The sequence below is a fragment of the Lampetra fluviatilis genome, chromosome 4 (genome assembly GCF_964198595.1).
Source record: "Lampetra fluviatilis chromosome 4, kcLamFluv1.1, whole genome shotgun sequence".
In the NCBI taxonomy this organism is placed as follows: Eukaryota; Metazoa; Chordata; class Hyperoartia; order Petromyzontiformes; family Petromyzontidae; genus Lampetra; species Lampetra fluviatilis.
The window spans coordinates 13,786,878-13,800,650 of NC_136278.1; the positions used below are offsets into that span (position 1 = coordinate 13,786,878).

The 13,773-nt window shown below is 40.4% G+C and overlaps 1 protein-coding gene across 5 annotated transcripts in view; it reads right to left on the reverse strand.

Annotated features, from left to right (window-relative positions):
• Nucleotides 1-13,773, reverse strand: part of CRTAC1 (cartilage acidic protein 1) — a 709,809-nt gene that overhangs the window by 446,061 nt on the left and 249,975 nt on the right. For all 5 annotated transcript variants that reach the window (XM_078855610.1, XM_078855612.1, XM_078855611.1 and 2 more), the window contains exon 7: nt 12,982-13,127. In XM_078855610.1, the coding sequence (XP_078711736.1) occupies nt 12,982-13,127 (146 nt within the window). The remainder of the gene's footprint in view (nt 1-12,981; nt 13,128-13,773) is intronic.

Consider the following 13,773-nt stretch of genomic DNA (forward strand, 5'->3'; position numbering starts at 1 on the left):
AACAAAGCCTGCTGAGAACATAGGATTCCCTTTTATATACTGAATTTTTTTTACTACACACCAGAGATCAAGAAGCTATACACCACTGAACATTACGTACCTATAAAGCAATCACAGATTGCATCTATAGTTCCTGCCATTCCAATGCACATGCATAAACTTTATTTTCATCACACAAAGAGCAAATCGTCTTCTTTAATAATGCTGGGTAAGCTGCTAAAGCATTCCCACATTACCAATCTAAAGTGATTAATTCCTGTCATATCGACTGGCTTAAAGGTACTACCAGTATTGAGACACTGGACAAGTGTGTGTGCAACACACGTCGACATACCGTGACATTAGCCAAGCTCACAGTTAATACGGTATCAACTAAACATGAGCAGTGCAAGCAACATTTTAATTAATTTACGGAGGGAGGGGAGGAAGAATGTGCTCAAGGGATTGAGAAATGCGTGCAGCCTGGACGTTAGGCAGACAGGAGGTGGCTCGATTGGCTCGATCACAGGAGAAATGAGAACCCCCCGCCCCCCCCCGATGTGGCGCGCAAAGAATGAGGGGCGTTTGTGATGGCTGATGTAGAGGAAGACCTTGTTTGATTTGCAGTTTTCTCTCGAGGCACCCTTTAATGTCAGATGGCCCTGCAGCCACGGATGGGGTGAGGGGTACTTCGATCAGCCCTGAGACATGCCTTGCGACACACTTTGGCTTTATATAGCATCTAAATGCAAACGGGAATGTTGCTTAATGGGTGCGTTAGCCAGCTTGTCATTTTGCTGGCATCTGTTCTCGGTTTTAATAACGTTCCCTTTAATGCGCATATTATTTTTATCCCTGTCTTACATTTTACGATAAGTACAGAAAGCGTGGAATTCAAAATAACCCTAAATCCACTGGCAAAGGTCTTTATAGAAACACAAAATTATTCATAAATGATGGGGAACTTTTAAATCATTAGACCTCCTTTGCCAGTACCAAAATATAATAATATGGTTTTTCCCCTTTTTTCTGGCAACAAAACTGAAACCTTTTTACGAGGAATCATGTCTGCATTAACCACAATACTTGTGGTCAAAATGCAAACAAAAAACACTACTCTTTGGTTCTTTCGGTAAAGTCACGTATAAAGATAAAATAATAAATTAAATAATAGCATACGACGTTTCGATTGCAACACAAGCAATAATCATCAGGTATAAATGAAATAGCAACAAAAATCTAACCAGAAAACTAGAGACAGACATATAAGCAGACAGATATCACCAAGATACATAGAGAGAGTAACACAGGCACAGAGGGAGATCGTCTCTGTGGCGACGCCTTAAATAGACAGAGGGGGGGGGGGCGGAGAGAGGGAGGGGTTAGAGAAAAAATTAACATGTCAATGAGTGCAGCGACGCGTGGTCAATTACGCAAGCTTGAACATTAGGGAAGAGGGAGAAAGAACACACTAAATTAAATAACCTAGCAAAAATATCGAAATGTTATGTAATACAACACAGAGAGTCGGTCAACACACAATTAACGCATAGCCTGGTCGATTACGTATTTCAATGATTGCTAAGTTAGAATTTAAGTGTGAAAATTCCAAAGAGAGACAAAACATAAAACAAGAGGAACGGAGACACACAGACAGAGCAGAACATAAGAACGACAAAAAACGAGTGGAGACAGAAAAAATACACTAAATACACACGCAGAGAGAGAAAACAAAAAACCCAGAGAGAGAGAAAAAGATAAACTTGAAACTTCCCCGTAGAACAAAGATTGTTAAGTTAGAATTTAAGTGTGAAAATTCCAAAGAGAGACAAAACATAAAACAAGAGGAACGGAGACACACAGACAGAGCAGAACATAAGAACGACAAAAAACGAGTGGAGACAGAAAATTACACTAAATACACAGGCAGAGAGAGAAAGCAAAAAACCCAGAGAGAGAGAGAAAAAGATAAACTTGAAACTTCCCCGTAGAAGGGGTTCGATCTTAAATTTGGAGCTTTTGTGACTGCAGGAAGTACTCTTTGGTTCTTTCGGTAAAGTCGCGTATAAAGATAAAATAATAAATTAAATAATAGCATACGACGTTTCGATTGCAACACAAGCAATCATCATCAGGTATAAATGAAATAGCAACAAAAATCTAACCAGAAAACTATAGACAGACATATAAGCAGACAGATATCACCAAGATACATAGAGAGAGTAACACAGGCACAGAGGGAGATCGTCTCTGTGGCGAGGCCTTAAATAGACAGAGGGGGGGGGGGGGGCGGGGGCGGAGAGAGGGAGGGGTTAGAGAAAAAATTAACATGTCAATGAGCGCGGCGACGCGTGGTCAATTACGCAAGCTTGAACATTAGGGAAGAGGGAGAAAGAACACACTAAATTAAACAACCTAGCAAAATATCGAAATGTTATGTAATACAACACAGAGAGTCGGTCAACACACAATTAACGCATAGCCTGGACGATTACGTATTTCAAAGATTGCTAAGTTAGAATTTAAGTGTGAAAATTCCAAAGAGAGACAAAACTTTAAACAAGAGGAACGGAGACACACAGACAGAGCAGAACATAAGAACGACAAAAAACGAGTGGAGACAGAAAAAATACACTAAATACACAGGCAGAGAGAGAAAACTAAAAACCCAGAGAAAGAGAAAAAGATAAACTTGAAACTTCCCCGTAGAAGTGGTTCGATCGTAAATTTGGAGCTTTCATGACTGCAGGAATTAACTTTTTTGTTTTTTTCGGTAAAGTCACGTATAAAGTAAGATCGAACCACTTCTACGGGGAAGTTTCATGTCAATGAGCCGCACTCATTGACATGTTAATTTTTTCTCTAACCCCTCCCTCTCTCCGCCCCCGCCCCCCCCCTCTGTCTATTTAAGGCCTCGCCACAGAGACGATCTCCCTCTCTGTGCCTGTGTTACTCTCTCTATGTATCTTGGTGATATCTGTCTGCTTATATGTCTGTCTATAGTTTTCTGGTTAGATTTTTGTTGCTATTTCATTTATACCTGATGATGATTGCTTGTGTTGCAATCTAAACGTCGTATGCTATTATTCAATTTATTATTTTATCTTTATACGTGACTTTACCGAAAGAACCAAAGAGTAATTCCTGCAGTCACGAAAGCTCCAAATTTAAGATCGAAAAAACACACTCTGATAATATATGCATTGTGGACCAATCAGTTTCAAGGACAATGCATATATTATCAGTGTTTTTTTTGCATTTGACCACAAGTATTGTGGTTAATGCACACATGATTCCTTGTAAAAAGGTTTCAGTTTTGTTGCCAGAAAAAAGGGGAAAACCCATATTATTATATGGGGAACTTTCCTAACAATTTGCTTATTTCGTCAATTATGTTTCAATACAAGTGACATTTTTATGGACATTTGTGTCTTTCCTGTATATGTCAAAAACCCAACCTAGCAATGATACCTCTTCACAAATGTGACAATAACCCCTAAATCTGAGCTTGCTGCAGAATTGAAAGACAGTGGCTTAAATTCGCCACTGGATTTGGAATGATGAAATGTTACTGAAAATTGCTTTTAAAGGTTAACACTCAAAACAATTTTCTTGTATTTTAAAGTTATTGATATTTTTTTAATCTTTATATATTTTCACTTGTATTCTAAATCTGCTATTTGCATCATGCACTGGAGCAAATTCATTTCCTTTTGGACCTAACAGCGAACCACCACCTTGTGTCATTGAGAAGCCCTGGAAGATGAAATCACAGAGCTTCTTAGGAAGTCAACTCAATATGCCTCATCTCAACCTTCAGTATGTACAGCAAATAGCGTTCATAAGCATCTCAATATCGCTGGAATGTTTCATTACCAGACCTTGATTGAGTAAGTCAAATTAAATAAATAAAAAGTGTTGGACATTTTCTTTTTGTGCAGTTATTCATGATGAACCTTCAACTGAGAAGCCCGTTTAATCGATGGTAGATGCCCGGATTGGAATCCAGGCTTTTGGCAGTTTCAGCTCAGTGCCCTGATTTATATAATCCCTCTGAGCCATCCTTTAAATCCTTCTTTTGGATTCCCATTTCCACCCACAATATCCAGTATTCTCAACTACTCCATCTATTGCCAACAATGAAATAGCTAATGATTGAAAAGTGAAATGATTCAATTTAGATTCGTGTTCTTACCATTGGCGAATTAACTGTGGGTTTATGATGTTTCAGAAAACACCCCATCAAACTGCATTGGCTTGCATGTGCCAGGACAGATCGAGTGTAGCACGCATGGGGCAATGTCCATTGCACTTGCACAAGCATGTGTGGGGACCACCTCCAGTTGACAATATCACAATCATCAAGAAGCATGTTTTTATCATTCGTCTTATGCCTTCAGGATTCTGGCTGACACCATGACGGCAATGGAGAGGAACTTTTTGGTTTTAATTTTGTATTTTGGAGGAAAATGTTATATTAAAGGGTACATAAATGAAGAACTTAAATTTGATTAATAATTCACGGAACACAGCATCACAATGATAATTTGCCTACACAAGGAGTTCCCTTGGATTTTCTTAAACAATGCGCAGGCTGAAATTACCTGTGGAATAGCATCTCTGTGTTCAAGAGCAAGTCCGTAATGTCTAATATGCATGACACAACAAACAGCATATTCCCACAGTCAAATAGAAATGGGCTCAGAGTGTGACAATGCCGACTGAGGGACTATCCAGTTCTCATGGAAGTGATGTTCGCACAATACGATACGCAATTTGGAGTGCGTAAAAACCAGCAAGAGCGAGAGAGCCATCAGGCCTGTGATGCTTCGAATCGCAGGGAGATGTCCGAAGTCACTTCGTCTCTCTTGCTGAGCAATGCAGAGGAGGTGAGAAGAGCAAAGCGCCACAGGACAGGGCAGACATCACTTATGCATGGGAAGCAGGTTCCACCATCAATTTTACTGGGTGTCCACGCCACATCGCAGCTTGTCAGCACTACATCACACGCCACCGACGGCATGCACACAAGGGAGGAACTATCTCCAACACAAGCTTTTAAAGACTAGATTTTTACGTTCACATTTTGTCTTGCTTACATAATTCATGATCTTGTAGAGCGCTGAGATGCAGTCTTGGATGAACGATGATATATAAAAAAGAACTATTGGCATTAATCATTATTAATGAGTACATGTGGATAGACGATGGTGTTTATATTTTTTTAAGAAAATCAGATAGGACCAGGTGATCAGAGTAAACCATGTAAGGCAATGTAACCCATTTAACATCGGAGAAATAAATCTTGATTAGCTGGTCATAAAAAAAAAATTAGATATATGGTTTTTGAAAGTAAACATTTTTTTTTACTTTTCCAGTCAGAAATATACTACACTGAAGGATTGGGGTACTGTGTACTGTATATGTAATGTAAACACAGTAGGAATTTCCAATGCGGGATGCTCATTTACCAAGGTTCAAAACCCAGCTTAAAACTTTCAAAATAATTCTGTTGGTTTAATAACATGAAAATTAAAAATTGTATTCATGTAATCGAAATATATTAGTTAGAAGAGTGTGATCCAAACATTGCATTCGATTAATAAATAAACACATACATTAATGGAGGAAGTAAATAGGCATGTCGGATTTGCTGACAACAACACGAAGTTGTTTTCCCAAGGAAATGTAATTACGGAAAGTGTCATATGTTAATTCACAATTAGCTTGAAAATAAAATAATTGGTAGAAGACAACTGAAAACATAGCTGAATATGAATACTTGTGGCAATTATCAAAGGAACATCAGAATCAAAGTGAAGACAAAGAGGAAAAACAAGAGCAGGGTGTCGTGATTTTGTAAAACTTATCTGGGTCACGAAAAACAGCAGACAGATTTGCGTTTTCAATCAGTGCGTATTTCCAGCTATGATGTATGGATCAAAAAAATGGAATATGGCAAGGAAAATCGAACCAAAAGCTAAAAGTTATACCAAACAACGTGAAGGGATATATTATGTACTGGAAGTGAAAATGTATTACAGGACCATGTGGGATGACGATGATGTGGGAGGCCTTATGCCAGCAATAGATAAATACTAATAATAGATGACGATGATGATGACTGATGATGAGTTAGAGGAGGAAAAAAAAACATCAATTTCTAAACATATATTCGCATTTAGTTATACACAAAAGCTAATAATTGTACCCGGGACCAATATCGGGCAGCGAAAAATATATGATGGTGACACTGGCATATGTTTCCTAATGAGTCAAGTACCTCGGTACACACAAATTATATTTACTTCAATAACAGACTCATTGTTTTACCATTTTTCTGCTGTTATTAAAAAATTAGACTCCACCTTTAACAAGTTAATTGGACTCTGACCCGTTTGGTCTGAAATAAATCGAACCGGACCCGTTTGGCTCTGAAATCACCACATCATCATCGTCCCCACATATGTTTTCTCCAGGAGGCCAGCGGAATCAACACCCTGGACCCTTAAGGAGCACAGCATTACAGGCAAACAGCAGCCCTCCACACGGCCTCGTAATCCCTTGGTTTGGACAGGGATTTTTTTAATTCACCTCATGACTGTAAAGAGATGATCACAAATGTCTTCTTATCCCTCACAAACATATCTATAAATCCCAGGGGGAACTAGACAACTGAGAAGAACCCTGGAATTCAGGTTGTATGGATAAGAGATGGGGACCACCTAGGAGAGATGTTAACTACCTTGCCTGGTAATCACGAGGTCGTGGATTCCATCCCGACCCTGATGCCTGTATATTTGTAATTTGATTGTTCTCCCCGTGGTCAGGTGGATTTTGCTCCACGTCCTCCGGTTTTTCCCTCTATATTTAGAAACATGCGTTTAGAGCATTTGGCTGTTATAAATTTCAACATGAGCCACTTCGTTGAGCTATCATTTGTGCTAGCCAGGTCGCTTTTGAAAAATAGCTATAGTGCTCAGTGGGCCTTATCTGGTAAAACAAAAATAGTTTTAGTTTCGATTTTCTGGAACACAACGAAAGCATAGTCACTCTGGAGGATAGGACATTTGGTGGGGTCAAGTCAAGTTTATTTTGTGTAACCAGATGAGGCCTTAAGGGACCAGGTTGAATCTTATTTGCAAGAGTGGCCTGGGTCACCAAAAGGACAAAACCAAATAAAATGGAGACACAACAATGAGTAGCATCTAAATCAATGCAAGAAAACAACGGTGTTCCCTCTACTCGTCTCTTAACAGGGTCAAGAGATGTTACCGGGAAAGGACACAAATAAAAGAGGCGATCTAGGAGTCAGGCATGTTCTTGTACATACCCCCATGCCCACTCTCAACACTACGATGAACAATAAACGCATGCAGTTGCTGATGCACTCCATTAATAAAGTGCAGCGAAACACGAGCCCGCCAATTTACCAGCTGTTATTCATGACAACATTTAAAATTGTACACGCAATTTTCCAAGTTAGTCCGCGAAAATAGTAAAGTGTTTACCTTATGTTCCCTGAACAAACCCTTGTTTGGAAGACCACCTGCTATGCCCTTAAGCAAAGTACTATACGGTCAACATCCTCTCCTGTATAAGAATTCAGAGTGGGACTACTGCATGCAATGCCATGCAATCATCTAAGTGTGTAAAGAAAAACTCATGCATGGAACAACCAAAAACAGGTAAGGAGCCTTGAAGACAATGGAAAGAGTGGAAAACAAATAGTAGGCAATTCAGTACCTCACGTGAACAAATAAAACGACGGCATCCATGAAAAGCACAATTTGAGATTACAATACTCTAAACCGCAGGGGCTTCCAGTGGGTGGTGAGTGGTGGGTAGGTGGGTCGTGACAATAGCAGGTGTCTGGGTCAAAGGTTGAAACATATCAGGAGTCTCCCCAGCCAATATGAGAACATAAACGTGTACAAATAGTGGAGGATGATTGTTATATGCCTGCATATATCGATGCATATTATAAAGTGAGCGGGATGCAAATGGTGTCGGGATTGGCACCTGATGAAAATAAATCTAGATAGAAATGATGGGTGTCGTGTCAGCATTAATGAAAATGCCGTTCATTTCCTGTTTCATTGTAGCACCAGAGCACAACCTTTGCTTTATCTCGATCCACCCCTGAACAACACGGACACTGCCATTCACACTGAATCTCTTACTCCAGGCCTCGCAATTAAATTGGTCTTTTCTATGAAGCCCCCCCCCCTCTCATGCTGTCAGTCATGTGGAGGGCTTCATCTATAGCAGTGGGTTTTACGAAGGGTTTTTTGTTTAACAAATATTTATTGATTTTTCCACGAGTCTCAAGGATATGAAGGGATATACTTCGCCACGTTGGTCAGCATGGGTTAGTCAAGAAGACGGCCAGAACCGGGTCAGATATCACTCACCACTAATGTGAGTCATGGTCGTGACTCAAAGTCAGGTCGCTGAGTTCATACCACAGGGTGCTAGGAACGACACCACTGTTCCATACCCAAGGCATAGAGCAATTACGCAATAATTATGTTCTCTGTAAGTATGACAAAGCAACTAAACCACTACAATATTTTAAACAGCCTGTGAGGCTACTTTTCAATTTTATTTTTTCCGCATCATATACTTTTGTAAAAGAGGGCATTAGAAATGTCACCAGCAAGTCAAAGGTCGGCACACGGAGTGCTGGCAATATAAAGGGCTCCATGACGATGCACACAACCACTGTTGACAGGGACTTTTAAAAACACCTTCAAACACTCTCTTGAGAATGAACCAGAATAAATTGAAACAGCAGGCCTATGCTGTGACTCAACAATGCTCAAATTCCACACAGAGCAGTAGGTGACGATATTAAATGCAGCACACAAATTATTTTTGCCTCGTATTCTATGAAGCCACATAGAGAGAAAACATTGTCAAAATATCACGCTCTGCAGAAGCCCAAAATTGCACAATATAGTGTTGCACTTCAACAAGGTAAAGCAAACGTTAAAGGCACAGACGCCACGCTTGGTAGCGCTGGTGGATGGAATAGTCTCCCTTTTATGGGGACATTTAACAAGTCCTTGCTGTCAGGCAACTCTCGGTCATTTGAGTTATTTTTTCAATACAACCTCTTTAAAAATCTAAATCGAGACAGATCTACATCGCTGCGATCTCAGTGTGGCCAGATAAGAGCTGCGCCTGCAGTGGAGGAATATCGGAAGGCCTAAAACTCATGCATTGATATGATTATCATATCATCCCTGGGGCCAATACAAATGGGGTATCTGGAGGAAGATTAATATAGCTTACGTGTGTGTATTTAAAAAACAGAACACGGAAAACTTATTATCAGCTTATATTTTTGTTAGAATCCTATTATATAAATGAGGTCACATTTTCACAGCACCTTTTCAATGAGTTACATTTTGTTTACCTGTACAAACAGAGACCATAGCCAGTCTAGACAGCTTTCCGGTTAACATACCATTGTGGTATCAGTAACATATGTGTAATACACATTCCATGTTGCTGCATCTATTAGGGGTGCCCTATATTGAAAACGTCAAAGAAGCATGAGAGTAGAGGTCATCTCCGTTAGTGGTCCTGTGTCAGTAGTGACAATTCCACATTCCTATGGCAAGACCAGTGTTTCCACAGGTCAAGCATTATTGCTGACATCCCACAAAGTTGTACTCATTACTATTATTACGTAGTTTAGAAATGTTGTGTGGGCAAATATTGCATACGAAGCTAACAGCCTAAGAGTAAATATATATACGTACAAATATTTCAATTAACAACATGTCAATGTTCAACTGCAGTATTGTATTATGGGCTGTCAACAGACAACTTATTATATTGGAGTAAGTATGTTCTACCATTCTGGCTTCCCTTGCTGATCTGAAAAAGAGTCATTGTCCAAAACATTACCTTTACAGCATATGATTTTAAGTGAAGGCAGTGCTAAAGACGAAGGTGGTAAGTTGTTTTGTAGTTCTTCTTAGATTGGGAAAGTCGGAGTCAACCAAAAGAGCACGTTCAAGATTTTGGGGTCCACTTAAATTATTGCTATCATCTCAACAACATACAGTGAGGGAAAAAAGTATTTGATCCCCTGCTGATCTTGTACGTTTGCCCACTGACAAAGAAGTGATCAGTCTATAATTTAATGGAAGGTTTATTTGAACAGTGAGAGACAGAATAAAAACAAAAAAATCCAGAAAAACGCATGTCAAAAATGTTATAAATTGATTTGCATTTTAATGAGGGAAATAAGTATTTGAACCCCTCTCAATCAGAAAGATTTATGGCTCCCAGGTGTCTTTTATACTGGTAACGAGCTGAGATTAGGAGCACACTCTTAAAGGGAGTGATCTTAATCTTAGCTGTGTTACCTGTATAAAAGACACCTATTCACAGAAGAAATCAATCAGATTCCAAACTCTCCAACATGGCCGAGACCAAAGAGCTCTCTAAGGATGTCAGGGACAGGATTGTAGACCTACACAAGGCTGGAATGGGCTACAAGACCATCGCCAAGCACCTTGGTGAGAAGGTGACAACAGTTGGTGCGATTATTCGCAAATGGAAGAAACACAAAAGAACTGTCAATCTCCCTCGGCCTGGGGCACCATGCAACATCTCACCTCGTGGAGTTGCAATGATCATGAGAACGGTGAGGAATCAGCCCAGAACTACACGGGAGGATCTTGTCAATGATCTCAAGGCAGCTGGGACCATAGTCACCAAGAAAACAGTTGGTAACACACTACGCTGTGAAGGACTGAAATCCTGCAGCGCCCGCAAGGTCCCCCTGCTCAAGAAAGCACATATACATGCCCGTCTCAAGTTTGCCAATGAACATCTGAATGATTCAGAGGACAACTGAGTGAAAGTGTTGTGGTCAAATGAGACCAAAATGGAGCTCTTTGGCATCAACTCAACTCGCCGTGTTTGGAGGAGGAGCAATGCTGCCTGTGACCCCAAGAACACTATCCCCACCGTCAAACATGGAGGTGGAAACATTATGCTTTGGGGGTGTTTTTCTGCTAAGGGGACAGGACAACTTCACCGCATCAAAGGGACGATGGACGGGGCCATGTACCGTCAAATCTTGGGTGAGAACCTCCTTCCCTCAGCCAGGGCATTGAAAATGGGTCGTGGATGGGTATTCCAGCATTACAATGACCCAAAACACACGGCCAAGGTAACAAAGGAGTGGCTCAAGAAGAAGCAAATTAAGGTCCTGGAGTGGCCTAGCCAGTCTCCAGACCTTAATCCCATAGAAAATCTGTGGAGTTGCCAAACGTCAGCCTCGAAACCTTAATGACTTGGAGAAGATCTGCAATGAGGAGTGAGACAAAATCCCTCCTGAGATGTGTGCCAACCTGGTGGCCAACTACAAGAAACGTCTGACCTCTGTGATTGCCAACAAGGGTTTTGCCACCAAGTACTAAGTCATGTTTTGCAGAGGGGTCAAATACTTATTTCCCTCATTAAGATGCAAATCAATTTATAACATTTTTGACATGCGTTTTTCTGGATGTTTTTATTCTGTCTCTCACTGTTCAAATAAACCTACCATTAAAATTATAGACTGATAATTTCTTTGTCAGTGGGCAAATGTACAAAATCAGCAGGGGATCAAATACTTTTTTCCCTCACTGTAAATATTTTTGTGAATTAATACAATGAAAGCAAGGCCTGGTGTGTGTAATGTAGCCATCTGTATGTTGACTATCTGTGTTATTTCTATTATTTAGTCATGAGTGCTATATAAATATTGTGAACAATGAGCTTGTTTTCACAAAATAAAGAAATTGCATTAATGTACATACACACTTCATAAAACAACACACCATCAACATCAATAAAGTGCTTTAGACATTGCCAGGGTTAATTTTGCACACACTTTGGTGTATCCTGCATGTACCCTGTTTTTATGGTGGAAATTGTTCTTCACTGAACACTTCATCACATGCCCCTGGTTCTGCTTGGAAAATATGTATTGTCGCAATGGGATCTCAACTGGTTATAAAGGATTTGACTTCCTGATCGATTAGTTGTGTGGGCCATAACACTGAAACGGCGATTTTTTAACCACAACCTCATCACTGTCAAAGTCCATTATAACTCCCTGGCCAAATAAGCACCTGCACAACCCACAGCCCATTAATAAGCAGCACCGGATGGTTCTCATGCGGCACTCATCTGCACTAGTACGTGTAAAGAGCCAGGGAACTGAACCTTTTTTCCTGGAAGCGTTAATGTCGAATATACAGTGGGAGGTAACAGTATCTGTGCCCCTCCTCAAGTCTGATATGAGCGTATCCATCACCCATTGTGAGCATAGCGTGTGGACAAGTCACCAAAAAAGATCACGAATCAAGCAGAAACGACCCCGGGGGAGCGTGGGAACACAGAGTGAACGGTATACGGAAGGAACATCGGGGAGAACTACGGGGCATGGATCTGAGAAGGGGGAGCGAATATCAAGATTACTAAAAACAGCCACTTCACCATAGATGTGCATGAAGAATGCTGCCACTCAGGATAGAACTTGTGTCCACACAACACAATGAGTTACATATGCAACTGCTTCAGTCGTGGATAAACAAATACGTGTTTAATATATTGTCAGAATCGGTTAAGTTTGCGTGTTCCAGGTTCAAGAAATTAGGAGGTATGTGCTTGTTATTTTCTCACCCCAGACTGAAATCCCCACAAGCAGAATTGGATTTGCATGCATTAGCCAGGATATTCTGTTTAGGATGCACCGCAAGCACAAGTTACAGCACCAAATTACCCCATGTAAAAAAATCCCCATCAAATCTTCCCTCCACTCTTACCAGTCAACCACCCCTTTCTACAGCCCCTCTCTATAAATTTAACTAGATGGTAATGTAGGTCAAAAGACAAAAAAATACAAGCTCCGTATTAATGCTGATTATTGAAGCAGGACCAAAACTAATAGCACACCCATGGAGCAATTGGCAATTTATACCACCGTCTCACCCGGAATTGGATGATCCCATTTGTTTCTGATTGCAGAAACAGACGGTGGGGCCCATTCCAGTTGCCGTACACAATGTCCACACGGCCATCTTTGTTGAAGTCAGCAAGAGCCACTCCACGGCCATGGCAATCGGCGTCGGCCACTCCTGCGTAGTGACACACACACACACGCGCGTACGAGCACGGACGCGCACACAGAGCCAGGTTAGACTTGCTCGTGAAAGCAAAGTTACCTAGAAATGCGAGCAAAGCCAGTAGCGCATGTGAAGGGGGCTCTATTGTGGGTAGCACCACACAGGGTTTTCTCACCTTCTGTCTGATGTTAACTAAAAGTGTCAGTCACTAATTTTAAGCAAATTTAACAACAATTATGGTGCAACATTGGCAGTGGTGTACACAGACTGAAAATATCCACAGCCATCATTGTTAACACTACTTTCTAATATAAATATTCATTTATAGACAGCTAACATTTCAGGCTGTGGTGTGTCTGCAGAGCCGAGATTTAAAGGCAAATAAAACATTTTGGCTGACATAGTGAGAGAACACATTTGACGTGTGTTGCCTTGAAAAACTAAGAAATATTGGATAGCTGAAATGTTTTGATAGTTTACAGATGAATGGTTTCAAATAACAAATACTTGATTGCTAACAGACATTTAAATGGTCAAACATACACGCACACAAACACAAATTGCCTTAAGTAATCAAAATGAATCATGGTGAAAACGATTGTGTAAGAGTGGCTATGATAAGTCTATTGTCATGTTAAGTCAATTCCTTCACAGTGTG